This window comes from Onychostruthus taczanowskii, unplaced genomic scaffold (assembly GCF_017590055.1).
Source record: "Onychostruthus taczanowskii isolate IOZ18803 unplaced genomic scaffold, ASM1759005v1 scaffold11, whole genome shotgun sequence".
NCBI lineage: Eukaryota > Metazoa > Chordata > Aves > Passeriformes > Passeridae > Onychostruthus > Onychostruthus taczanowskii.
Genome location: NW_024497629.1, coordinates 1,428,581 through 1,455,362, shown reverse-complemented (window position 1 = coordinate 1,455,362; position 26,782 = coordinate 1,428,581). Strand labels below are relative to the sequence as shown.

At 43.3% G+C, this 26,782-nt stretch overlaps 1 protein-coding gene across 2 annotated transcripts in view; it reads left to right on the top strand.

Moving 5' to 3' along the window:
• Nucleotides 1-26,782, top strand: part of KLHL29 (kelch like family member 29) — a 388,668-nt gene that overhangs the window by 355,632 nt on the left and 6,254 nt on the right. The window contains exons 11-13 of one of the 2 annotated variants that reach the window (XM_041421728.1): nt 2,446-2,626; nt 11,098-11,291; nt 19,080-19,224. In XM_041421728.1, coding sequence (XP_041277662.1) covers nt 2,446-2,626; nt 11,098-11,291; nt 19,080-19,224 — 520 coding nt within the window. The remainder of the gene's footprint in view (nt 1-2,445; nt 2,627-11,097; nt 11,292-19,079; nt 19,225-26,782) is intronic. The other variant, XM_041421738.1, reaches the window with a different exon arrangement.

The following is a 26,782-nucleotide window of genomic DNA, read 5'->3' as shown; positions in this document are numbered from 1 at the left end:
ATAGGCCCCCTTTAAATACTGAAAGGTCACCATAAGGTCTCCCCAGACCTTTCTCTTCTCCAGGATGACCAACCCCAGCCTGTCGCCATAGGAGAGGCGCTCCAGCCCTCTGACTATTTTCACACCCCCTCCTTGGACTCAGTTTAACAGGTCCTCGTCCTTCTTGTGCTGGGGACCCCAGAGCTGAACACTGTACTCAAGGTGGGGTCTCAGGAGAGCAGAGTAGAGGGGGAGAATCACCTCCTTGACCAGCTGGTCATGCTGCTTTTGATGCAGCCCAGGATACGCTGACTCTCTGGGCTGTAAGTGCACTTTGCTGGATCATTTCCTATTTTTTGTCCACCAGTATCCCCCAGTCTTCCTCTAGAGGGCTATTCTCAACCCATTCACACCTCAGATTTACAGATTTACTGGGAGAAAAGTTACAATACAGGCAGCCCAGACAAAACAGGACTTGCCAGAGTTTTACCCAGCTGCTCCTGGGGAGAAAAAAAAAAAAAAGGTGGGAAGAATGTTGGGAGAGAGGGATTTCCCTGCTTTTATCATTCTCCATCTCTCTGCAGTGTTAACGTACTCTCAGAGCAGTCAACAACAATATTTTGCAGTTGCAACGTGAAGAAAATAGGTCTGACAACCATCAAGCATGCAAAGAGGTTTCACTGCCATAGAAACACAATTTAAAATACTCTCTGTAGTTGAATCTAAATGGTAGGTTATGGAATTTGAGACAGACAGACTGAACTGCTGAATATGTGACCTACACTTAAAGTATTTGCTTACAGGAGCACTCATGTTCTGTACTTGTTGAAACCTGTCTTCTGACAGTAGTCACTAGCCCTATAATCTTCTTAGTTTTGGTGAAACTGAGACCACGCTCCTTAAAAGGCTTTAACTCCCAAAGTATCTGACAACACCATCCCCTGAGCATGACGGTATCTGGATTTTTGCAGTCTATTGGTACCTCTGCTTGGATAGAGGGGGTAAAACAATTCCCACCAGACAATGCAAGAAAGCTCTGATGGCAGCTGAGTGGGGGCTGGATGATTAAAAGAGGGGGCTGGGCAGGGAGGTGCGGATGTGTGATCCGAGGATGTCGCTGGGAGCACAGATGCACCTGGCATCTGTACCAGTAAGGGGTTACAGCTGTTGCCTTTCCCTTGCCGAGCTCTCTCAGTGCATTTTCTGCAGTAAATTGCTGCCTGTGGTGTTAAATTCCATTAATACTGCATAGAGACCCTAAGAATTGATTGGAAATTATTTCTTGATGTTTTTTTCCCCATGCTTGTTTGCCCATGCTTGAGAGCAGCTGGAGCAAAAGTCTTCTGGGGAGGCTTTTGTCAGATGTTGGCTTTTAGTTATTCTTAGCTGAGGTGCTTTCCAATATCTACAGCCATTTTAGGCTGTGCCACACCTAGTAACAAAAGCTTAGAATCCTAATTTCAAAGCTCATTTCAGCTCTTTCCCTTGAAACTGGATGAGTGACTGGATGATATTTGGTGGCTTCAATAAGGAGAGCTGGAAATGCAGCTAAGAGTCAGTTGATATTTTGCTTTGCTCAAATGTGAAGACACAGGAAAAAAGGGAAGGGGAACCAACTGAAGTGAGAATGGCCTGCTGCAAGCTCCAAGTACTGGACCTTGCACTGCATAGCATAGGTTTGGAGAGCAAAATGCCAAGGAGGAAGTCTGGTTTTCTTGTTAAACCATGGAACTGTGTCTAGTTCATTTTCCTGGCTTGACCACTGACTCCTAGTGTGGTCCCAAATAAATCATTTCACCTCTTTGTGCTTCAAAACAGGATAGTAAGACACCCACTAAGTGGCTACCTTGGAAGCTTCAAGCAGAAGTTAAAAAGTGACCCATATAAATATTTCACAAGATCATCTTGAACTGTTTTACAGGAGTGGTACGGCTGGTTCTGTCTTTTATCTGCAAATGAAAATAAATAAGAAATTTCCCCCAGAAAATTAGAAATTAAACCTACAGTCCAAGCACTAACTTTATCGTGCCCATATATGTGCTGCTTCAATCCATCACTGTATTAAGCATTTTAGGTTTCAGGCTGGCCTGTGTCTCGCAAGCCAAGATACACTCAGCCTCCTGACATCTTCTTGCAAGTGTTGCAGTAATTTAATAGACTGGAAGTTATTTATGAACACTGAGAAGGGTCTATCCCCTCATGTATGTGTCCCTCGTAGTCTGACATCTTGATTTCTTTATGTCATCTTATTAAAAAAAAACCTCAGCCTTTGGGGCACATGAATAAATGACACAGATATGCATCATCGGAACAGATGCTCAGTATTGAGGGTGATTTATTTTAATTAGTCAAATGTCATTTGAAGAGTTTTTACTTTGTAACTGGCTTTGATTGCTGTGTGCAGAGCTGCTGCCGTTGCAGGATCTCACGTAACTCTCCCCTTTTCTCTCCCCCCGTGGGCGCCAGGCGGAATGGAGTCGGGTGTCACGCTGGCTGATGTCTGGTGTTACATGTCCTTGCTCGATAACTGGAACCTCGTGTCCCGCATGACAGTCCCGAGGTGTCGGCATAACAGTCTGGTGTACGATGGGAAAATTTATACCATTGGAGGGGTCGGTGTGGCAGGCAACGTTGACCATGTGGAAAGGTAAAAAACCCCAAAACCCACAACTGAAAAAAAACCAAAAAACCAACAAAAACCCAAACCGTGTGTTGTTTGCTGGAGCTTTTCCTTCATGCTACGCTAAAGGACCGTTTGCCTTTTAAAGGACACATCAAATGGACTGTATGTGTTAAAATAAGCTTTTATAGCAGCTAAGAAGGTAGGAAAGTGGGCAGGATTAGATTTCATTTAAAAGCTTCAGTGGAAAGCATTGTTTCAAAACCAGAGAGGAAAGTTGCCAGCTTCTCGCTTTGCTCAGGGGAGGGAAGAGAGGAATTAAGCTTCTTTGGACATTTTTCCAGGTTATACAATGAACTAATGAACTCCCTTTGAATTTAGTATTGATGAAATTCTTTACAGACCACAATAGTACTTTTTTTTTAATCCAAAAAAGCAACAGCAAAGTAAGTTTCTTGTATGTGTTTTCCTGGTGTAGCACCTCAGCCTTGACCTGGCTGGGAGATCCTCCCTTTGGTGGTCTTGGCCTGGGGCTGGGACCTGCCAAGTTCAGAGTAAAACAACCAATAATAAATGGAAACAGTTTTGAATTCCTGGCAGAACAAAGATGGGAGAGAATGGAAATTTCTCTTTTCAAGTAGACTCCAGATGTAATTTTTTTCACATGGAACTTCAAAAAACAGGAAGGAGCAAAAGTGCAACAAAAATATTTCACCAAGTAAAGTGCCAAAACCAACTAATTGTCACCCATGGCATTCAGTAAAGCCATATATTTTATATTTATATCAATGTTTTCATTAAAAAATAAAATTAATTTTGAAATGTATTTTATAAGAATATTCTATTCCAAATATATCAATTCAGTCTAAGCCTTCCCTAAACACTTAATTGGGAAACATATTTGGGAAATGTTTTTCCTAAGTGAATATGGCAACAAAAAATATTTTTGTCAGTTTTAAGTGCTGAATTTGAATACTTCCTCAGTAACATTTTGAAGCAAGCATTTTCCAGTAAAAGTTGCCTTAACAGACAAGACAAATAGGGATAGGTCATTAGGAAGGATTTCTGGGAAAGGAAAAAACAACACATTTTTCAAAAGGTTGGGCACTGCGTTGGTGATGATGCTCTCAGCCATCAGGGAAATGCAGACAGCAAGGAATGAATGTTAAGTCATAACACTGACCATGTGAACGCTGCTCCCCTTCTTCACCCAGAACTTAAGGTGAGCCCTGCCCACAGGACTTGCTTTGAAACAAATCTCATCCTTTTTGGCAGATTTGTTTCTGGTGTCTGAAGGTATTCATCCCATAATTTAAGTCAGTAAATTTTTAACTAGCAGAACTATCTTTGTGAACACAGGAAGAAGAGAGCCAAGGAAAGATGCTATTTCATTTCACCTCTTGATAAAGATAAACAGCAAAAGAATGCTATTGAAGAGTCTTGATAGTTGTCATTGATTATGTTATGTCTTTTCAGTTTTCCTTGGGCCTGATTTCTGTCTCTGTTCTGATTTTCATGGTTTATTAAAGCATCCAAAATGTTGGTCATCTGAATGAACCCTAAATCAAGCGGAGTCCCCCCTGCTCCTTCCCTCTCATGTCAGTCACTCCAGCCCTCACCACAGATGACATTGCAGCCTGCAAAGTCACACTCACTCAGGCCCTTGGTGGCCCCAGCTTGGCTCAGTGAGAGCAGCAGTGCTGGTTTTCCATTGTACCAAGCCCACTAGGAGCCCTGGATGTGGGAAAGGAGCAGATTTCCTCCCTATCATTTCAGTGCACACTGTCTCAGCCACAATAAGGATGTCTTGTCATGGGGATTTGCTAAACCCGTGGTTATAATTAATCTGCTGTTGTCTATAGAGTGGCTTGTGAGACAGAGCCGTGGAAAAACTGCAACATGGCCTCCTTTGGGCTATGCTGGGAAATGAGAGAAGTTTGGGGATGTTTCCTTTTTTATTCTTCATATTAAAATGACAGTAGGGGGTGACAGAAGTGGCTGAAGCTGTGTTTTGTAAAGGATGTTTCAGGGTCTGCTGTCAGAAATGAAGGTGAGGGAAGGCTGACTCTCCTAGCAGTGCTGAACAAAGTCAGGCCTTTTCACACAAAAGCACTTCCCATTTGGACAAGGCAAGGTTCAGGAATTTAAATTGCTGTACCTATTTTTGCAAGCAGTGAGGATTTCTGAATTTGGATTGCAGCTTTGGGAAAAAAAACACACTAAAATACAAACTAAAATTACTTTAATTGCTGAGTTGGCTGCTGTGTTACAAGCAGTGAATGCCCACTTTTTGCCTCTGCTTTTCTTCCCTCCCCTCCTCTAGAGCTACAAAAAACCAACTTTCTCCCACCATATTTCTGTGTGGATTGCACATTCGTCTTTCAAACACTGTGTTGGTTTGGATGGTACAGCGTGATGCAATCTCTCAGTAAGGGGTAAACCTCTCTGTCATTCCAGCAGTCATATAAAAGCACTAAATTAAAATAATGTGTCATGGTCATATGCTCCATGTCAAGTGATGCCAAAAATTACATTTACCTCTAAAGTTATCACTCATCTCTTCACTGTGGAATTGCAGACACACATTCCTGGGTTTGGGGCAGTTTTTCACCAGGAGGCCTCTGGGATTATAGCCCTGTTATCCCCCCAGGTGGAGGTGCACGAGATTATCCAGGCCTGACCTACAATGCAGTCCTGGGCTGTGCCACCAGTGTGAAGGGCAAGGCTGAACATCCTCCCTTGCTGGACCACCTACCACCTCCCCTGGTGCACATGCAGCTTATCTTTCCCGACCACATTTTCCTTTCTGCTTGCTCAGTCAGCCCAAGCGTGACCATGCCCAGCTTTGGCCAGGTTCTGACGTGTGTCTGCTGGCATGGTGAAGGGCATGTCTCCACTCCAAAGTGACTTACCCTGACCTCACCAGTGAGCAGACCCAGAGGATGATGTCTGCAGGGTGTCTCAACGCAGTGGGTCTTTGAAGACAGAGAACATAGCATTTTCTCCCAGTTTCTTTCTTGCTTTCTCTCCACCTGTTTTTCATGGAATTCTTTTAATATTTGATCCTAAATGGTTAAAACCTTACAAATATGTTTTTTACAGCATCTTACTTTTTGAAAGCAAATGTCAGACCACCTTAGCTATACATGATACCACATGCCTGCACTTAATACATGTGCTGCACCATTATAAAACATTAAATCAAGTAGGGACCACTGGACTCGTAATGATTTATGGCATCAGCTGCTGTGTCTCTCTGTCCATGCTTTCAGGTGTGTCATTGATGCTGAAGGGTGCAGCTTCACCCAGAAATTCTGGTGCCACTTCAAACAGCAGGTGTTTTCCCATCAAATTCAACAGGGCTGAGATTCTTTACCCTTTATCTGCCATTTGTCTGAAAGGAGGCAGCAAAAATTCCGTCTCGATGGATAATATGGGACTATCAATCACAAACAGATGAATAGGAGTCATTCGTTACTCATCTTAAAATAATATGCATGTGCCAGAGGGGCTGAGTTATAAGTCCATTTTTGTGGCTGTGCATGGGTATATGTTCAGGGAAAGTTATGTTTTTGCAATGAGTGTTTAGGGAAATAACAGCATGGCTGCAGTTCTCCATCAAGCCCCTCTGGCAAGGTTCTGTGTGACAGGAAGCAAGTCATTAGGTGTTAGGCGAGAAGTATTACACTTTCTGTCTTCTTCTGAGATATGAGTTGAGTTGGGAGCTGGTGAAATGAAGTGGATCCACGAACTAGGTCTTAAGATAATGGATGGGCCCTGTAATGTATGCAATTTGAGAGCCGAGGAGGCTGCGTATGCTGACAAGACAATGTATGTGACTGAAAGTGTGGAAATGTGGGTGCTTTGTGGTTATTATATGTTTGAAGGACAGAAGAAGATGAATCCCCTTGACCTGACAGCACTTTTGCAATAAGGTTGTCTAAAATTGGAAGATTACTTTTGTTGGCAGTGCATACGTTGAAGACAGTCTAAAAAAATCCGTGTAAAGAATAAGCTTTATACATTTTAGAAACTGCTTCAGAACCTACTGTTTTACTGAGATATGATCATGTAGGAAGTAGGGGTTCTCCCCCAAGGAAGGTGGACATTTTTTCACAGGAACAGGCTGCACAGGGGAGCATTGGAGTCACCATCCCTGTAGGTATTTAGCAGTCATGTAGATACGGCTCTGAGGGACATGGTTTAGTGGTGGGCCTCGCACTGCTGGGTTAGTGGTTGGACTCAATGATTGTAAAAGATCTTATTTAGATTAAAGAAAAAATTAAATATATTGCCTTTTCTTAGCATAGTTTCTTAAGCCTGTCAGAAGAAGAGTAAAAAGTCAGAAAATAGTAATCCATTATTGTGATTTTAAATATGTGAATCATCTGAAGAGCAGTTCAATATGACACTGTACTGCTTTAGTTTAAATAGAAGCTTTCCTGCAAATATAATTAAATAATGCTTAAATAACTGAAGGATTTCTTACAGACTGACAGAAATGGTCAGTGTGTAAGTGGCTGACCATGATGTAGGGATCTTATAATGTGAATAAATGAAGATACACATATGGCTGTTTAACCTAGAGGAGGAAAAAAAGTACTGAGGAGGAAAAAAAAGTATGTTTTCAGGTACTGAAGAGATCAAAAGTCAAGAAGGCAGTGAAGCAAGTGGCACAGCTTGAAATGAAGGGTTTTCTGCTGTTAATAGTGAGGTGGTAGGGAAAGAGCAAGGAAGGAGGAGGTGAATGAAAATGAAGGACAGGGAAGATCAGTCCCACAGGTTAAATCCTAAGAGTGAAGAGTTGTGGAAGCCAGCAAGGTTTTATTTCTGCATGTGCTCTCTTCAAGCCTGAGCTGTATTTTCTGCTGGGTTCAGATCATTTGTTGTATCATGGGTATATAAATGATAACTACATCATGCACATATACATTATATGTACAGATAATGTGCATATACACGTATATAAGAGATCTAAAAACATATAAGGTGTGTGTGAATAATACATAAATCAACAGGTAGCGAGTGCACAAGGGTCAGATGAGATCCCTGTGCTCAGTGCAAGTGACATGTGAGTGACAGGTGGGCACACGTGTCCTGCAGGGCTGGGGACCGGCAGGTTGCTGGGGCAGAGGAAGGAGCACGAGGGCAGGTGTGTAAAAGCACACATGAGTGTGCAAGGACTGCAGACCAGGAGTCAGCCGTGTGAAAGGAGATGTCTTTGAAGATTCAAGTTCAGCAAATTGGAAGGACAAGCCCACGGCCAAGGACAAGCATGGACACACCAGGAGGGAGCGGTGGAGGAGAGGGAAGAAAACCTTTGCTTGGCCTGAAGCCAGCTCACATTACATCTCCATCTACGGCTTCAAACAGGGGACTCAAATGCAAAGCTTGACTAATGGAAAGAGATCAAAGTGATTATTCTTTAAATCAGTTTCCTCCCTGCTGGCCCTTGAGCAGGGCTGGTGTGACAGGCAGCCAGGAGCCCCAGGAGCAGCCGTGGCCGTGGTGTGATGGCAGTGCCAGAGATGACACAACAGATGGAAAAGCCCTAGGGCAGGGAGCTAAAGCAGGTGTCAGTATTTTCTGTCCTGGGAGGTTACAAAGGTTCACCTTCATTCATTTTTAAACCAATTTAGTTAATATGGTGCAAATCCTTGTGTGAACACATTAAGAGCTGACTTGAGATAGACCAAAATGATGGAAACCTGCCTTGCAGAGACTTAAGGAGCTTAGACTACTTAGTTTATCCCATAGAAGGTAAAGAGTTGACTTTATTATTTTCAGCACGTCCATATGTGAAAGAGAGAGATTTGATAAGCAGACAGCTTTATAATCCAACAGGGAAAAAGAAACAAACTTTCTGGTGGGTGGAAACTGAAGCAAAACAGACTAGAAATCAAGTCTACCCATTTTGCAAGGAGGGAGTGAACTGGAGGAATAAATTCCAGGGGGATGGAGGGACTTGGTGGACAGCTGTCAGGAAATCTTGAAGGCATCAATTTCTCCTCTTCAGCCTCAGGACTGGAATAGACACTCTCTAAAGAGAGAGCCCATGTAAAACCTACATTAGGTGCCCATGTTAGGTAGACAAGGACTTGCTTCCACCTGCTTTATGGTTCACTGATTTTTTAAACCAAATGAGAAAAAGAGTGGGGGCTTTAAGAAAAGAGTGGGGCTTTAAGCTTCACCAGATGCACCTGTATCCAGTAGATTTTCAGCCTTTGGCTTTCAGCACATGAAGAGGGACTCATCATTTTTGGTTTCTCATTGGCAGATGAAGGACAGTAGGAGAAAGAAAGATCAGTTCTGTCATTGCAGAGTATAAACAGAGAGCAGTGGAAGTGGTTTAAAAATAGGATCTGTGGGACCTGAGGCCTCAGTAAGGAAATGAATCCAGAAAAAGGATGATTGTTTTTGTAATTTGAACCTTTCCTCAGTATTCCTATGGATGCAGGCCCCAGCCACACCCAGCCCCCAGGATATGTGAAGGATATAACCCCTTCTTTCCAAAAACATATTGGGACAACCAGAAAGTCATTGCCAAGAATCTCCTTGTCTTGGGAGCTGAAGTGTGCCAGGTACTTCTGCCAGCAACAGGGAAGGGACTTGGCTGCTCACCACCCCCATCTCAGACCACTTTGACTGCCCACAAGTGTTCTTGGTGTTAAATCAGAGTAGATGGTGTGAGACAAAATGTATCAGTTGACAGGTGGAATGGTCCTAAAGGAGGAACAACAGAAAGAACACTAGGTCAGTTCTCAGCTCTGTTGTTTTTCCCATTCTATGCCCAATTATAGCCAATTTTTTTAACGAGACATCAAAAATTAAATTACCAATTACTGCAGTAGCTGAGTTAGCAAAGTATGTCCCAAAAGCAATGTGTGAAACTTTATATTATGTGAGATTCTTTTGCATATCTGCTCGGGTGGATGTCAGTGTTGCTCCCTCTGAGTGCTGTGAATGAATGCAGGAGATGCAGCATGTGGTGCTTACCTGGAGGAGCTGCTTGTGCAGTCAAAAAGCATCTGCAGGCTCAGGTTTGGTACAAGAATCAGCCCAGTAAAGGTGTGTCATTGTGAATGCTCCCAGCACCATGTTGTTTAATCTTGTTATAATTCTTCCCTTTGATCACTTGTTGTAGATGAATTTAATTTCTCTGTAACTAATTTAGAACATCATACAAGGCAGTTCTCCATGCTCATTATAAGGGACTTTCCTAATTTTTTTTTTAGTTAAAGTTTGCCTTCCTCTTGCTTTTGCTTCAGTTTTATGAGTGGGTTAATTACTTTCAGTTATATTAATTGGAAACTCATTAGTGCATTTTTATTAAGCACATTATTTTCTGCTGTTTATGCCATTTTTATCATTCCTTCCTCCTTTTTATTTTCCCTAAGTTTGAACAGTGAAAATTTGAGGGACAAATTTGATGTTACAGAGGGAGAATTCCCTTGTTGCCAAATCACATTTTGCAGATGGGTTCATGTTCATCAATTCATTTCATGTTTGCATATTGTATATCGCTGCCTTTAAGAGCAAAAGCCCTGAATGGGTGGTGAGAGCTTCTGTTCTGGCAGTCAGCAACTCCGAAAAATCACTATGCAGGAAACTCCTGTTTGACTGCATCTGTCATTACATGGAAATACAGAAACCTAAAAATCACATTATTCTCCACTGTCTCCAAGACTCATTTTAGAGCAGCTATTTGGATCCCTGCCACATTATCTTCAAAAAAAAGGGATGCCTGTACTTGTGATATTGTCTAAAATGAATCTTCATCCATGGATTGTTAACTGTACATCCCTTATGGTCAATGACTTAATTAAATCAGATACTGATGACCTTAAAACTAATTTAGCACTTTCATGCATACTCTTTTCTGTTTGATTCATGTCAAATACAAATGCAATGGTGAAATCTTACTCCGGCATTAACAGCTGCAGCATCCAGAAATGAAGCAATGTAGCTTGGTTTGCACAACGAAAATTAAATGGAAGCAGCTTATTCTGGCACAAAATGAGAGTTGCTGGTCAGTTAACTGGAGTAAAAGGAGCTATCATGTTGCATTATGTTGCAGGTGAGATGTGTTCCACAAGCTGAACAACTGAAGTATATTAACAGTTGCCTGCCCACAGTCACTATTGGATATCTCCACACTGATTAGCAAGAATAATCTCATTGTATACTCATTAAAAGAAATTAATCAGTGGAAGACATCTCAACAAAGATGTCCCGAGTTTCTGCACCTTGGACTATAATGAGATTTGAGAGGCATATACAGAAAACAGAACCAGCTTTCTCTGGCCTCCTATCCATGTTTTAAAACCTTAGAGAAAAGCATTCATTACACCGTTTACCAAGTGGCTGAATTTGCAAGGTGTTAAAAAAAAATACATTTCCACCTCTGCTTTTCTTCTGCTTGCCAAGCCACCTTTCTGTGCCTGCCTGTGCTGCCCAGCGCTGCTCACTCAGCTCACTGTGCCCGCTCTCGTCCCCAGGTACGACACCATCACCAACCAGTGGGAGACCATCGCGCCCCTGCCCAAGGCCGTGCACTCGGCCGCGGCCACCGTGTGCGGGGGCAAGATCTACGTCTTCGGGGGGGTCAACGAGGCCGGCCGAGCCGCGGGGGTCTTGCAGTCCTACGTCCCTCAGACCAACTCGTGGAGTTTCATAGAGTCCCCCATGATTGGTAAGCCACGTGTGGTGTCACAGCAAATCTCTGTGCTCACAGGTATCTGAATGCCTTTGCAGGAAGCAAAGGAGTTGTGGGGTGGGAGGGGATATCCCTGTAACAGATTGGCAGGAATGCGTGGATATTGTAGCAGAGAAGCAATTACCTGGATTTTCACTGAAGGCACTTGTCACTCATTAATACCCACTAGTTACCAGCTAGAAGTGATGAGTTCAAAGCAGAGGAGAAAATAAATCAGTTAACTAGGTATGAACAATTAGCCATTTTAGATTTAAAAAATCTCCAAGCGCAGTGAAACTTCATGCTGGCATCCTGTGTTGTCCCACGTGGGCTCATAGCACTGCTCAAGTAGTGGATTATCACTCATGGGTTTCTTAAAAGGCTGCCTGTCCTGTGGGAAGTGACAGGCATTCTGAAGTGGGATTTATCAATGGTGTCCACAGGCATATGTGTTTCAGAGGCTGACAGTTTCAAGATGTAGTTTATTAAAACTGTGTTTATTCGTTTATGAAGGCCTTGAGCTCACCAAACATAAAAAGCAAGACAAGAAACCAGGTTTTCCAGTGTACCAGCCAATGTCAGAGGTGGTGACTTCCTTCCAAAATTAGAACAGCACTCAGAAGTTTGCAACTTACTTGCTTTGTGTGGCGATTTGCACCCTGAGTGTTTGGGCTGCTTTTGGCAATGAGGTTTAGCACTCAGCCAGGCAAGGATGCTCCTGCAGGCGACAGCTAACCTGGGTCATCTGCTCTGCTCTGGGCTCTGCCAGCCTTCAGTCTGGCTGCACCCAAGTGGCAAAGAAACAAGTCACACACAGTTATTGCAGAGAAGCTGCTTTCAGAGTGGTTTGCCCTCACCTCCTAGCTCAGAGTCATACAGTGGTTTGGGACCTTTAAAGGTCACGTAACCCATGCAATAACCAGGGACATCTTTCACTAATTCAGTTTGCTCAGAGACCTGTCCAACTTGACCTTGAAGTTTCCAGGGATGGGCCATCTACTGCCTGTCTGGGCATCCTGTTCCAGTGTTTCACCATTTGTGTTGAAACTGTGACTTCATTTTTTAAAAAATCATGTTTTCATTACTGAGCCTTAGAGTGATAGAAGTAGCAAGTAAGTAATCATAGAAGGACAGCTGTAAGGTATTCAGGTAAGTCCTGGCTACAGCTAGCTTACCTCCTTTATCCACTGATTGACAGTGTGAGGTTTTCCTGGACTCACAGAACCCTGCAAAAATGAGTGCATTGGGCAAAGTTGTATTCCTCTTCCTTACCGTAATAGTTCAAGTGCCACAGGAGCTAAGGAATCCTCCCCTGGGCTTGTTAGAGTCTAGCAAGTGTCAACACCATGTGTGCTTAAAAAAAATCATCTTAACCATCCAGAGCTGGGTTCATCACCCATTGTTCTAATAGAGTTGTACTATTATTTCTTAATAGTACAAAAATACATTAAAGATTCTCATGAAGTGAAAAGATGGTATTTATGTTTTCTTGGTGTAAACAAAGTTCATTAGTTAAGCTGAAGGCATAAAATAAATGATAAAACAATGAGTTCTTTGTTGGATAATGTATAACATCAATTTACTTGCAAATAACTTAAAATAACACAAAGTCTGAAAAAGGGCACCACCATGGAGAATGTCTGGGAATGTGAACTGGTGTAATGCCTGATCTTCACTACAAGGAAGTGGGAATTTTGGAAATACATTTTCATTTCCCCAGCTCTACAGAAACCATAGTGCCACCAGTATTTTTAAAGTATCCCCCCAAAAACTAGATGCAGTGCCAGGTACAGTACAGACTAAAGGAAAGAGGAAGTAGAAGGAGCCTTTTGCAAAATGGAGCTGGGATCAGTCCTGATATGATCACTGCCAGGGTGCTTCTGACAGTCTCAGAGCCTTTTTGTGTTGTTTTGTGAGTTCCTAAGGTGTACTTCTGAGCTAAGGAAACTGAGATGTCTGGAGAGTTGTTACAAAGTGACCCCAAAGATAGTGAAACCTGTTTGACCTCAAATAGGACAGCAGTTTATTTAAAAATGCCTCAAGCATGCTCAGATATGCAACAGTAGCTGCAGGTATTGAAAGCCACCGAGGTCTGTGGAGATTTTCAGACCAGTAGCACCTGTCTCAGTTCACTGTGGTATTTAATGATAGTGAGTTGAATGTACCGTGGCACACATTTGAGCCCAAAAAGGTCCATCTCTGTCAAAGCATCACATGCCAGCCTAACCCAAGGCAGCACTGGTATCAACCATGGCTCGTGTTTTGTCCAGTCTGAGTGGAGGTGAAGCAGCTCTTGCTCTTCTGCCTGGAATTCTAGGAATATGCAGTGAATTCACTCCCAGTTCCCATTTATTCCTTATGCTTCAGCTGTCAGGAGGTGTTGGGACATGGATGCCTGTGAGCAGTAGGTATGACACCAGGCTCACTGACACACTGCATGCAGATGCTGTGGAAGCCTTTGGGCATGTGTTGGTCACACACATCCACATTTGGGGAGGAGACGGCCTTCCTCAATGGCCCATCTCTGTCCTGTGTCAGTCCTTCCCACCTTGGAGTGGGCAGATGTTCCTGCAGCAGTGCAGCCCACAGCTGGATGTCACTGGGAACCTCACAGGGCTTTCACACTGCATGTTTATAGTAAACCATGTTGCACAACCCCCTCTCATGGTTTTAGACGTGAAAACAAAAGTCCTACATGAGTAAATGAACCAGGGCTGTGTACTTGCAGCATCTGCCTTTCCATTTCTGGACAAGATGTCCTATATAGCTGTGCTAAAAATGTATTCCATGCCCAGCTTCCTGAGCTTTGTCTTATTTAACAAGATGGCCATAGATATGCTGAAGTCAGGGATTCTAAGTAAGCCTAATTACTTGGTCACTGCCTTTTAATTCACGTTGTGCCTTCATGACAGGGAACTAAATTATACCTTTTTTTTGATACTCTGAACAGTCAGTGTGGAATTAAAAGTTTTTATTAACGTTTTTGGATTGTAATAAAACCAGTATTTAATTATCATCACTATGAAATTTTTCAATCTGGTGAGAGCCAGAGAACAGAGATCTAAGATCTGTGAGTATTTCTGGTTTCAAATCCAAGTATCTAGCTCCTCACCATACCATTTATTCCTGCAGTGATATGTCAGATGTCCCACCAAAGTGGGACAATCACAGACCTCGGAATGCAAGACATCTGGAAAACAGCACTTGAAGCATCTGCGCATTTTTACTGCACTGTCCCATGGCTTATTTTGGCTAAAATGAATAATAATAATATTTTAGTTTTTGACTTTACAAGAAAATCAGGTATATGTCTTGGCACTCTCCCAAGGCCAATAGTGTGGTATTTATTGGGGAATATAGCTGTCTTTCACCTGAAAGTCCCACAGCAATGAGTGTTTCATCTCATTCTTCAGTGTATTTTTCTTCCCATGGACAGTTATTAGTGTTTTTCAACCTACTAAGCTTGAATTTTTATTGCACCCATTTCTCCTCTGTACATGCCATGTGCTCCCTTCAGAATGACTTTTTCCACTCCCCAGTGTTTCCCTACCTATTCTCTGCCCTGCAAAATTAGTATTTTTGTGTTGATGTTTATTCAATGTCCTCTTCACTCCTACCTCTCCTTCATCTCCATGGCTGTTCTTTTCCCAGCACTCTGAAACTGAAGCTCACCAAAATGGTGCCCATAAATTTGGTGCTAAAGCTGCCCTGTGGTGGCAGGTGGAGCCTCCTGCTTTGGCATGGGCCATGCCCACCACGCATACACAAAACATGGTGTTTGCAAGTGGGGACACTCGACTGTGGGGTCTCCAAGGATGGTTTGCTCAAGGATCAGTGGGGGAGCCAGTTGTGTATCTGGAAGAGATCAGCTCCCAGGAGAGCTCTGAGCCTGCAGGGTGACATCCAAGCCCTCACTGATCATGCAGCAGCTTCACCTGGGCCTCACGAGCTGTGTTCAGGATCAGATCACAGTCTCGTGGTTATCCTACAGCCGTGCCATTCTTGAGTTTGTCTGCAGGGCGTTCAAGGAGGGGAAGATGCACTTACTGTTAAAAACTTTGTATTAACCAGATTCCTTTCTCTAATCTGCTCCATCAAGTGCATCAACCTCCCTACCAGGCACCCACACCTGCCAGGAGACAACTTGGTTGGAGTTCTGCCTGTACTGGTGGCCCTCCTGCATTTCCTCCTCCCAATAAAAATGTTTAACTAGCTTGGTTATAATAACCTTTTTCTGTATGAAGTGCTGCTGCCATTCATTGCAGTTCCCATTCAGTCTCTGACCAAGTCCATTACTGGAAGGCATTGTAAGATCTTTGAGCAATCGTGGAAGGGAAAACAGGACTGTGCTGCTTGGCCATGTAATGTAGGGAGAGATGTGAGAGCCACAGACATAACCCAAGAGCAGCCTGTCCTCCCTAAACAAGGAGCACTGCAGCAGGTTAAATCATCAGCCCCACGTGAAGGACACCTCTGGCTCAAGGATTGTCATGGAGTGCACACTCCTTCCTCCAGTGGCCTGTCACAGAATAGAACTACTGGCTTATCTTCCTCTAGCAACAGAAAAGGAGAGAGTTGTGACCATGTTATCCACTTGGAGAGAAGATTATCTTTTACCTATTATTTAATTTACATTTATTCTGCCTTCTAATCTCAAGTGTGTTTCCTGACCTGGACAAATCCCATTTAAGATTTTCCAGCCTGAAATGGATTACTGTATCCAACACCCTCAACATTTAGACTTTGGAGAGGAAAGGAGGCTGCTTCTCTGTTTCCATGCTTCCTCTCCCCTCTCTTCCTTTTCTCCAGCAGCCATTTGAAATACCCAGTGTCCCCACTGTATCCCACAGAAGCCTCTGACACATAGAAGCTCATGTTCACCCCCAGTAACTTTGTCTACCTCCTCTCAGCTTGCTGCACATTGACCAAAAAGCCCAACCAGAATATGCTTTTGCAAAACTAGGCTCCCCACCAGCTACCTTGCCCTGGGACCATGTAAGGACTTCAAACAGTGACAGAAACTGGAGTCGCCTGAAAGTTTGCATGAGCATACCAAGTCCTGAAAAAGACACCACCACAGGAAGAGTGTGGGTTGCACGTGGGATGAAGTAAGGCTAAAGATTGCAGGTGGTCATCCACACTGAAGTATCAGGAATGATGACCTGAGGTTTCCAAAATCCAGTATCCATTAACAATGCCTGTCTCCAGGGTAAGAAAAAGAAAAAGAAAAAGAAACCACCAAAAAGAAAAAACCAAACTCGCTTCCTCTCTACCTGTTTCTGGAGGGGTGTCCCTCATGTCTTTTTGCTGTGTCTTCCTCAGTAACAAGAGACTTTTATGTGAACAGTTCCCTTCCTGAAAGAAACAGCAAAGATTTTTCTGTTTCTGTGTCTCAGACTTACTTGATAACCCATTTATGAAATTAGAGCAAAAGACAAAAGCAGTAAAGAGACAACAGATAGGAGATGTATTGAAAAATTGATGAGAATCAAACATGATTGTCTCTTAAAAAAGGAAGAAAAAGAATATCAGACTGTCTGCCTATTCAAAAAGGGAAAAAAAAAATCACTATAAAAATACCCAAGGGATTTCCCTCTCGTTCTTTAACAAAAGGAAATGTGAAGTCAGTGATTCAGTCCCCTGAGAAGTCACTGTTTCTGCCATGAGGGAGCCCCAAATAATTTCCCTGTGAGATTTGGGAGCTTAGGGGTGGTTTTTTTTAATGCAAGAGTTTCATTCTCCTTCAAAACTGTGCTAGTCAGAGCAAAAAAAAACACCCAGGAAGATGTGATAATTAAATATGGAAAATTTCTGGTGAGTGTCTTAAGTGGAAAAAATGTCACATATGCAAGTCTGATTTGGAAAGGGATGCGAGCCGGGTTGTTGGGATAGATAAGCCTTTCTGATGAATTACAGTGGCTTAGTGGCACTGTGAAGAAACTGAATACTCCTTGTTCTATTTTCTGGATGAATTAGTTTCTTGCCATCTGTTCCCAAGGATCAGTGACATTTTCCTGATACAGCCGTGGTTTTTTGACATATGCCTGTAAGATACTCAGCGTAGTAGGAGCTCAACTTTAACCCATCACATGGGTTCTGTCTGTTTCCCTGCTGGGTGCTTCACCCCTGTAGCACGTGCCAGCATGGGGTGGGATGAACTGAGCCAGACCACCCCATGGCCATGCTGGGGCAGAAGCAGACAGCACAAAACCACTCTTTTCATTCCAGTTTTACCAGCTGAAACTGCAATTAAGGGGATACCTCTCTTCTGGAGATGTTTCATCAGCTTTTGCTTAACTCCTGTCAAATTAAATCTCTGTTAAATATTTAATGGAATAAGGTAGTTTTACAGGAACTTCAGGGTTACAACACACCATGCAAGAGGTAAGCAAATCCCAAAACAAAGCCGCTGGATCTGGTTTAAGCCCATCCTTTTCTGTGTTCCTAAAAGGACACAGTCATAATGCTGTAGCTTTGGGAGGAACACAGAAATCCCTTTGGTGTAATGTAGAGGCTGGTATCAGAGATGTAAGAGCACAGTAAAGGTGGTATCTCACCTCCTCTCCAGCTTCTGCCTGCAAGTCCCCTTGGGAGGAAGTTGCAGGGGCTGAAACCATCAGGACTGTGTCCAGTCTGATTCCTTGTTGGAGTTGTGGGGGAACAACCTTCCCTGAGCACATGAAAATGCAGATTTTGAAAGGCTTTAACATATATATCACTACAAATGGAGAATTTTCATGTGTCCCCTGACCCCAGGATGGCCTCCCAGGAAACGTGCCCTTCACACCCCAAAGGGTTAAGCCACCTACCTCTTAGAGAACTGGTTGTGAGGCTTATTTTAACTCAAAGAATGTATTTTCCCATCTTTTGTTCCCAAGCACTACTGACTGGTTCCGCAGAAATGTTGATTAAAAAACTGTATCTCATCAAGACAGACATCATCATGAGAAATTTCAGCCCAACTGGCTCATATTTAATAATGTGCATATGGCGTGCTAGCAGCATAAGGGACAAGCCAACTAATTAGATTAGAATTATTTTATTCAATAATTTATGATTAGTTTTACTAATATTTCTAATAATGCCACCACTAACAAGAATTTTTAAGTGTCCTCAGAAAATCTGATTGAACTTGACAGAGGATGAGAGATTTGCTTAATTTCAAACTCCCAGCCTCACACAGTTTGTTGCTAAATTACAGGACTGCTTGGAGACACACACACATCTGAAAATAAAAATGCAGGTGAATTTATGAGACAGATAAGGGTGAAAAAGAAATCAGGTCTCAGAAAATCTCCTGGAAATGCATGGGTGACATTCCCACAAGCAAAAGCACAATATAAAAGAGTATCAACTATTGGATATTATTAAGGGGGTCTCTGTGCTGTGGGTTTCTGCTATACTTAGCTGCTGCACAGGCATGGGAAGCACCTCAGCTAAAATTTGCAGCAATTAAAAATTCTGAAACAATCTGACCTCTTAATTTCATATGTAACTGTGGAACTTTCTTGGTGACTCCATTAGGCTTCAGGAGAATATAATTGCTCTTTACCAGTTTAGAGGGAGGCACATACTGGGGGATGAAGAAGTGATGAACTTTAAAAGTGCCTTTGAGAACTTGGAGAGAGGGGAACAAAACCAGGAAAGGTTTCCTCATTTTTCTTTCCCTAGCCTTGGAGGTTTAGAGAAACGTGACTTATCTATAAATAAGGGGAATGTATAAATAAAAAAACAGTCTCCAAACCTGAGCCTAAAACTGATCTCAGTGTTGCTTTCCATTGACAGATAACAAATATGCTCCTGCAGTCACTCTCAATGGGTTCATCTTTATTCTTGGAGGAGCTTATGCACGAGCAACCACCATCTATGACCCAGAGAAAGGCAATATTAAAGCAGGTCCCAACATGAACCACTCCAGGCAGTTCTGCAGGTGAGAAAAAAACATTAAAATGGAATTACCGGTGCCTTAACATTTTCTGTTGATAAATAAGCTACTACCAGTGAAGGGGAGAGGGGAAGGGAGGTGTGAACCATTTGGGGTTTTTCCTCATCTCTTTTCTGTACGTGCTCAGGCACACAGCATTTCCCAAAATGTACATTCAGCACTCTGTTATGGTTCACGTGTCTCCTCACATTCAGGCGCGATGGATCATGGGGTGGGATGTGAGTTGGGCTCCTCCTGTGACTACAGGAATGCTGTTCTCACTTTGCCATGTGCAACTAGAGGATGATAAATACCCTCTGGAGGAGAGACCACCATTATGTGGAATGTTTTTGCTAACCAGCTAAAAGATCCTTGAAAGAAAAAGAATACTGAGTAAGCACTACACACTATTAATTACTATTATTTATTAGGTGCTTGTGATTGCTTTTTGGGCTCCATTCCCTGATTGTGGTCACAAGTTGAACCAATTTCACCAATTGTCTGACAAAAATAAAACTTGGCAGCCATTGCAGGTACTGGCAGCACTTAAAGGCCTTTTAAATAATTTTACATGGCTGCTACTGAAAGACAGGCTTGTTTTGCACAGCCAGCCCTTCACAGAGCAGATTCCCAGGCTGGGGAAGGGCTGAGCTGCTGGTTTTCTTGGAAAAGCCACAGCTGGTCTCTAGACACTGCCACAGGCATCAGGTGAGGGTTTGTTATCCATGTCTGGTGCAGCAGCACCCTGAGGCACTGAGCCAAGGCAGGGTGGAGGGGATGTGCCAGGCACTGTCCTGACAAAACACTGGCTGGGGTGGGAGGAAGAGCAGCAACTTCTTCCAAATATTCAGCCAACTGCACCTTGCTCCGGGGTGTTCCTGGTCCCTATCCTGCTGCTGGAAATCACCTCCATGTTTTAACTGGGATTTAGCTTTTCTCTTCAATGCACATGAGAAAATGCCTTTTAAGAAATCATGCTCAGTTTTTCTCTTTTTGCTGGGTTTTTTTTTTTTTTCTCATTTTCACCTTTCTCCCTTCCTTTTATTAATTTAAGAGGCACCCTTTCTTGGCTGCTGGAGCAGATACTGCACCAGCTCTGTCCCCAGCCAGCTCCATCCCAGTGGCTGCTGCCCTGTTCCCCTGCTCTAAGGAAACATCCTCCCTGTGCCTCCACTCTAGCAGGAGGCAAAGCAGGACGAGGAGTGCAGTGCTCAGGCAGCATATAATGATATTTTTCTCCTGAAAACCAGAAATAACAATACAACTCAGTATTAGAGCCCTAAGCTGTAAAATGAACCATGAGGGACTTGGACATTTGATACGTTCCTGCATCTTCCCATCCATCATAGAGAGGGATGAGCTGCTCTTTGAACATCTTGGGTTTGTAAAAAGTAACCAGAATCTGTTAAGTATACAAGAGAAATTCCATGGCTGATTTCAGCTGTTGGCTGAGTACCTCACCTGAAAACTTGCCAGGGTTTCTAACATGAAGGGAGGCTTTGCTCTGCACCATGCAGAACAGAACAACCAAGGAAAGTGAACCAGTGACCTAAATATTCCCTAGTGCTTAGGCACCATAATAATGGGCTTTGTTTACGCAGAATTTGCCACCTGTACATAAAAAGTACCTTCAAACTTTTAAATGACATTTTTTTCTAATGCCTAAAGCAATGATGGTCAGGAAACCCACATTTATAGTGGAATGGTCACCAAAAAAAAATACATATAATTGGAAGCAAAAAAAGGTACCATTTCAAAGATTCTTGAATGCACTGGGAAACAGTCAAGGAAAAATATTTCAGCCCAAAGACAGGTAAAGCCTGTGACAAAACCTAAATAAATCAGTGTGTGTGGAAATAGGGAAGATAGGTGGTCAGCAGTAACAAATAGGTTTAAAACCTGCTGCTGCTACAGGAGGCTGAGGGAGCCAGTGCTGAGGGCTAATGAGAATAAAAAGGAAGGCACTTAAAAACTTTGGGGACGAAATTTGTAATTTGAATCGGTTATAAAACCACTGCTGATGAGACTGATGAGGTAGCAAAGTAAAATACAGACCAATTGGGTAGATGTTTCTCATCTGTATTTGAAAGGGAGCAAGAAGATTTGGTTCTGTGTTCTGCTGTGAGGGACCAAAAGCAGTTACTGTTGGCAGCAAGGAAAGATGGGAACTCTGAAATTATATTCTCAGATCCAGCAATGCAGCTGTCTCAGACACATTTGTCTTTAGATACTTCATTGAGAAGCTGATTGAGCCACTAATGTTGATTTTTAATAACTTTTCAAGTCGAGGATGGATCAGGGCACTGCCAGAGTGTTTCTGTACTTTGAAAAGGTGAAAAGGAGAATTTCAGTGCAGCAATTAATTTTGCAAAGCACTAGCATCAAGGTAAGTGGTCTCACTTAGCCTCATGTTGGTCCTCTGCAAAATACCAGAGTGGTTAATTTGGGATTTCATCAACAAATAACTAGATGCTAATAAAATAATAAAGATCAATCAATGCACTTTTCTGCAAAATGAAGCTTGTTAAACCACCCTGTTGTCATAGACTCATTTAGGTTTGAAAAGACCTCTAAGGTCCTCGAATCCAGCCATAAACCTGACACTGCCAAGTCCACCACAGGTATTGGGAAGCCTGGTTCTTTGTTTTGGTAATACAACACGCCTGGCTGCTAAAGACAGCTGTGATGCTGTAATATACTGCAATTTCTCCAAGGTATTTGGCCAGCATTATATGGAATTAACAAGGCACATGGTAGAGAGATTAAATCTGCTTCACTGACACATCTCAAAATGTAGTTGTTAATGAGAAAGTATCATTCAGCAAGGCCACTGGCAGCAAGCATTTCTTCTTCTCCAATGCTATTTAATACATCTATCAACAATCCAAGTAATAGAAAATCTCTCCTGATAAGGCTGCAGGGGGCTTAACACTTACTGGTTACAAAATATTACAGAAAGAGCTATTTTATCAGTTCCCTGAATATCTCAGTTGAACTGTCTCAAGCCAGCAGTGATATTTTAAATACAAAGTAAGACACAGAGCGAGCACACTCATAGCAGCCCCACTCCCTTAGAAAGCCAGGCTCTCAGAGGAGGACACAAACGAGATCACTCAGAGCAGCACAACATGAGCTCCCATCACAATACTCTGGATGAAAGGTCAGTGCAATATTGGGGATATAAAACAACCCCAACACCAAAATGAAAACAAGCTGAAGCTGGGTTGAGCGAGTGCTGCCGCATGCGGCGCTGGGAGACGAGTGTAGGTCCTGGGTCCTGCATCAACATGTGGAAATATCAATAGAAGTTCAAAGGGAAGCTTTGACATGAAACTCAAGGAGTTTATCAAAGAAAGGCTGAGAGGTGACTTGATCACTGGGAGCAAATGGAGAAGGTTTCAGTCTCGCAGACAAAGGCATAGCAGGTTACAAGGGCTGGAAAATCAAGTTACACATCTCCTAAGTGAAGCACTTTTCCAACAGCAAGGATAATTAAACAGAGAAGCAGCAAGGGAGGGGGTGAACTCACCAACACTCGCTGTTTTTAAGAGAAGATTAGATACGTTTCCAGGAGAGATGCTGCCTGGGGAAATGTCCATGGCCTGCATATACACAAGCTCAGATTAACTAAGCACAGAGGTCCCTTCTGACCTTAGCCTGTGAATCTATAAATTCCTCATTCCACTCATTAGCATGGATCACAAAAAGCATGGTTTAAAAGCAGCAACATAAACAACTTAAAAATTAACTGCATGCTATTGATCTCCTCTCACCAGGAATCACTCAATACTGAATTTGCTGGGAAAAATCTTGACCGCATCACTTTTATTTTTATCTGCTTTGTTTCTACATGTTAGTGATGAGGGAGCATGATAGCCTCAAGCAGGGGGAAAAGAAATGTGTGTGACATTCTCTGCCTGTAAAAAATTAAAGGTCCATTCAAATGGTTTTAATATCAAGTTAAATTACTTTTAATGAAAAATGAAAAATAAATGGTTTGAGTCTCCAGCTCACAATCAACAGAAGAGCAAATTGAGGATCATTTTCAGATTATGCCCAGCCTGATGGAAGTCAATAAGAAATTCATGCTGATGTAGAGTTAACCCTTTGAAAGATGGTGCTAAATGAGAAAAGGGCTATAATGGGCCTGAAGCATTTTAAAATTCACTGAGAGGTTGAACACCTTCCACACAACAGGTGAGGGAAATATTTGACATTTCCCAAACATCAGACAAGTGTGAGCATTTTTGCCACACAGCCTTTCTCAGTTTGGCAGCCCCTGTTTATTTGCAGGATCTTGAGAAGGTGGACATCAGCCAACAGGAATGAAAAGCCAGGATGAGATGATGACACCTTGCTCTGCCAGACACCTCCTTCCAAAAAGACTTGCAGATATCCCTCCCCTTCAGCATGGCAAGGCTTCCCTTTGCAGGTGGGAGTTCTTCCTTCCTGCAGTGCCCTTCAAGGGTTTATTTTTCCACAAGTGAAAAGAATACCAAATGCATTCCTGTGCATGATTAAAAATTCCATATTCTGCTTGCTTAGAATGCAGGCAGCGTGCAAACAGGCTTGTGCTACAGAGAGCCTCCACGGGGCAACAGCAGCAGCATGGTGGTGCCAGCAATAATTCCAGAGAAGCTAATTTAGTACCAGCAATTCCCAACAGACACCAGAACAGCATTTTCTTCCTCCTCCTCTGACTGCTAACCAGTAAGATTTATTAGATGGTTCTGCTGAATGGAAATCTTTAATAAAACTTTGACTCAGGCTGAACAGCGCAAAACCAGGGTCAGTATGGGGATTATTTTACACATACACACACCCCCAACCCCCACCTCTTCTTTTCAAGTAAGGCCTTGTTTTTGAACAGCAAAGCATGGTGCCTCCTGTAATGACCTGCCAGGCACTGCTGACCTCTACAGCACCAGCTACAGCCTCCCCAGGCTGGCTCCTTTCTGCCTTGCAAAGCTCATGGTGACTTCAGGCACTGAAAGGGATTGGAGCACAGCTTGTTTGGATGGATGCAACTATTATGGAACAGGTTTCCTCAATGGCCATGGGCTTCCCAAACCTACAGGCAGGAAGGCTGGTGTGTTCAGCCAGCAGTGTTTGCAGCTAGAGGTGTTTGTAATCCAGAAGGGGAAACCAAAACCTTCCAGCCTGTCTGGAAGGAGATGTAGGTGTGGGGCTCTGCTCCACAGAGACCAGTGAGAGCTGCTGCACCAGACTAACTTACCAGCAGTAATTTCTGTAGGAGCTGATGACATGAAGGATTGTGGTGGGCATTAAAGCATAACTGATATAGACAGAGCACTCAGGCCATTACTGATGTGCTGTGGACTGTGGAGTAAAACACTGCTGGTTTTCAGCAACAAGTAGCAGTGCCACGTGATGGTTTTGGATCATTAGCAAGGGAAAGTGCTCGTGGAGCAGGGGAGAATGTAACTGGAGCTTGGCCAGAACACCCACACTAATAATCCTGCTCCAGGAAGGGGTATGATATCCTGCTAATTGACCATGACTAATCTGGACCCTCATTTATCCATCTCATTGTAAAGATGACACTTCTGGCAGCATGACACGGCCACCCGAGCTCGAGCCTCCTGCAGCACAACAACCTGGCTGCCAGCGCCGGGGGCTGTCAGCGCTGCCACCGAGCAGGGGACAGTGCCTTGGCTCCCTGACTGCCACTGCCCACAGTCACAGGGCCAGCAATGCCTTTTGCTCCAGCGCTGGCACACCACTGTGCAGGTGTTCCAGAAAGGTCCCAGGTTTAACAGAAAGATTAAGGGGCACTTTCAGCTCTGCCTGGCACTGCCCAGACCCACACCACACAGGGGCTGGTACCCTGGAGGCTTCCCTGGTCCTGACCCCAGCTCCATCCAATTGATGAGCATCCGGGAATTACAGAATATCCTCAGTTGGAAGGGATGCACAAGGATCATCAAGTCAAGCTCCTGTCCCTGCACAGGACAGCCCCAAAAATCCCATCAGCATCATTCAGTTCCACCTCCAGTAAAGCCCTGCTGAAATCTTAGGTCAGGAAGGAAATTCATCCACTAATAAAGGCAGGGATCTTTTTTTTTTTTTTTTTCGTTCTATTAAGCAGATCCTTGTCGACCTAACTGCTAATACTCAATAATGTTTGTGGAACTGCTTTAAATAAATGAGTGCTTCTGCATGCATAGCCAGAAATGGGGAGGGAGAAGAACGTTGTTTGAGGCATCAGTAGATACTAAGCTTCAGGCAGTCAAAACAATACACTAATTCAGCCATTTCAAATCTTTTGCAACCCTGAGAGTTCAAAGACAGAATTTTTAACAATTATGTGTTAACATTTCCTGATGAGGCTGATGTCATATTTAGGACTGAGCAGGAAATTTTAAAGCAGTAATAAAATTAACATTTCTTGAAGTCCCACTGCTTGATGATATGTCCAACATATCATTGGGAGAGAAAAGTGCTGAAGCAAGAGCACCCAGGCATTCACCTCTCAAACATACAGGAAAAAAGACAGTGGCATCCTCCACTTCCAAATCTTACTGCCCATCAGGAGACTTTTGTCTTCTTGCTCTACTCAAGTCTTGTCCAGCAGCACTTTTGGTTCCCACAGTTAAAAAAAAAACAACAAACAAACAGAGTGGAGAGGGTCCAGAGGAGGGTTGTGAAGATGTTCAAAGGGCTAGAGAGCCTGCCTGATGAGGGAAGACTGAAAGTATTTTCTTCCTGGAAAGAGAGGGCTCAGGGGACCCTCACAGAGTATTCAAGCACTAAAAGAGCAGCCACAAGGAGGATGGAAGCTCTCTATTGACAGGGAACCATGGGGAGAAGACAATGGGGCAAGAGGTAAAAGCAGCACAAAGAGATGATGCAATAATTGTGATGCAAGAATTTCTTATAGTGAGATCAGTCATTCACTGGCACCCACCAACCCTGGGATGTGGTGGAGTCCCCATCAGCAAAGGTTTTCAGGATGTGATTGGACAGCATGCAAGATAATCTCATCTGGTGCCCCTTTCCCACAAAGGTTGGAGCAGATGATCTTTCAAGGTCCTTTCCTGCCTGGGCTGTTCTTGGATTTTTTTGGTTCAGTGATTCAGTTTGTCCATCAAGTCCTTTAACAGGCAGCTGTCAGAGAGGGACCTTCTCTGCCATTTGATCAGCCTGGGCAAGGACTGAAAGGTGGATAGGCAGGGAAGAAAGGTAAAGGGTGTTAACATTACACAAGCACACCAGTCAGGTCCCCATCAGCCCTTGGCACACCTCAGCCTCATTGGGATTTTCCTGGGAGTGTGATCCAGAGCTTCATGGAGGTCAGCAGATGGATCAGTCGACCCATGGCAGTGTCAGGGGACAGTCACAGCATGATCCTCTGACACTGAGCATTGCTTGGGAAATGAAGGATGCCCAGGCACCTCAGGAGAATCAGCCACAGGGCAGGAGAAGCCTCTCTAGTGAACAGCAGTAATTACCTGCAGAGTAGAAAGCTGGGTCATTCATTAGTCTGCACAGTAATAATTTGCTGAATAATTTTTTTTTTGAAGGAGTGGCTGAAGTGATCTGG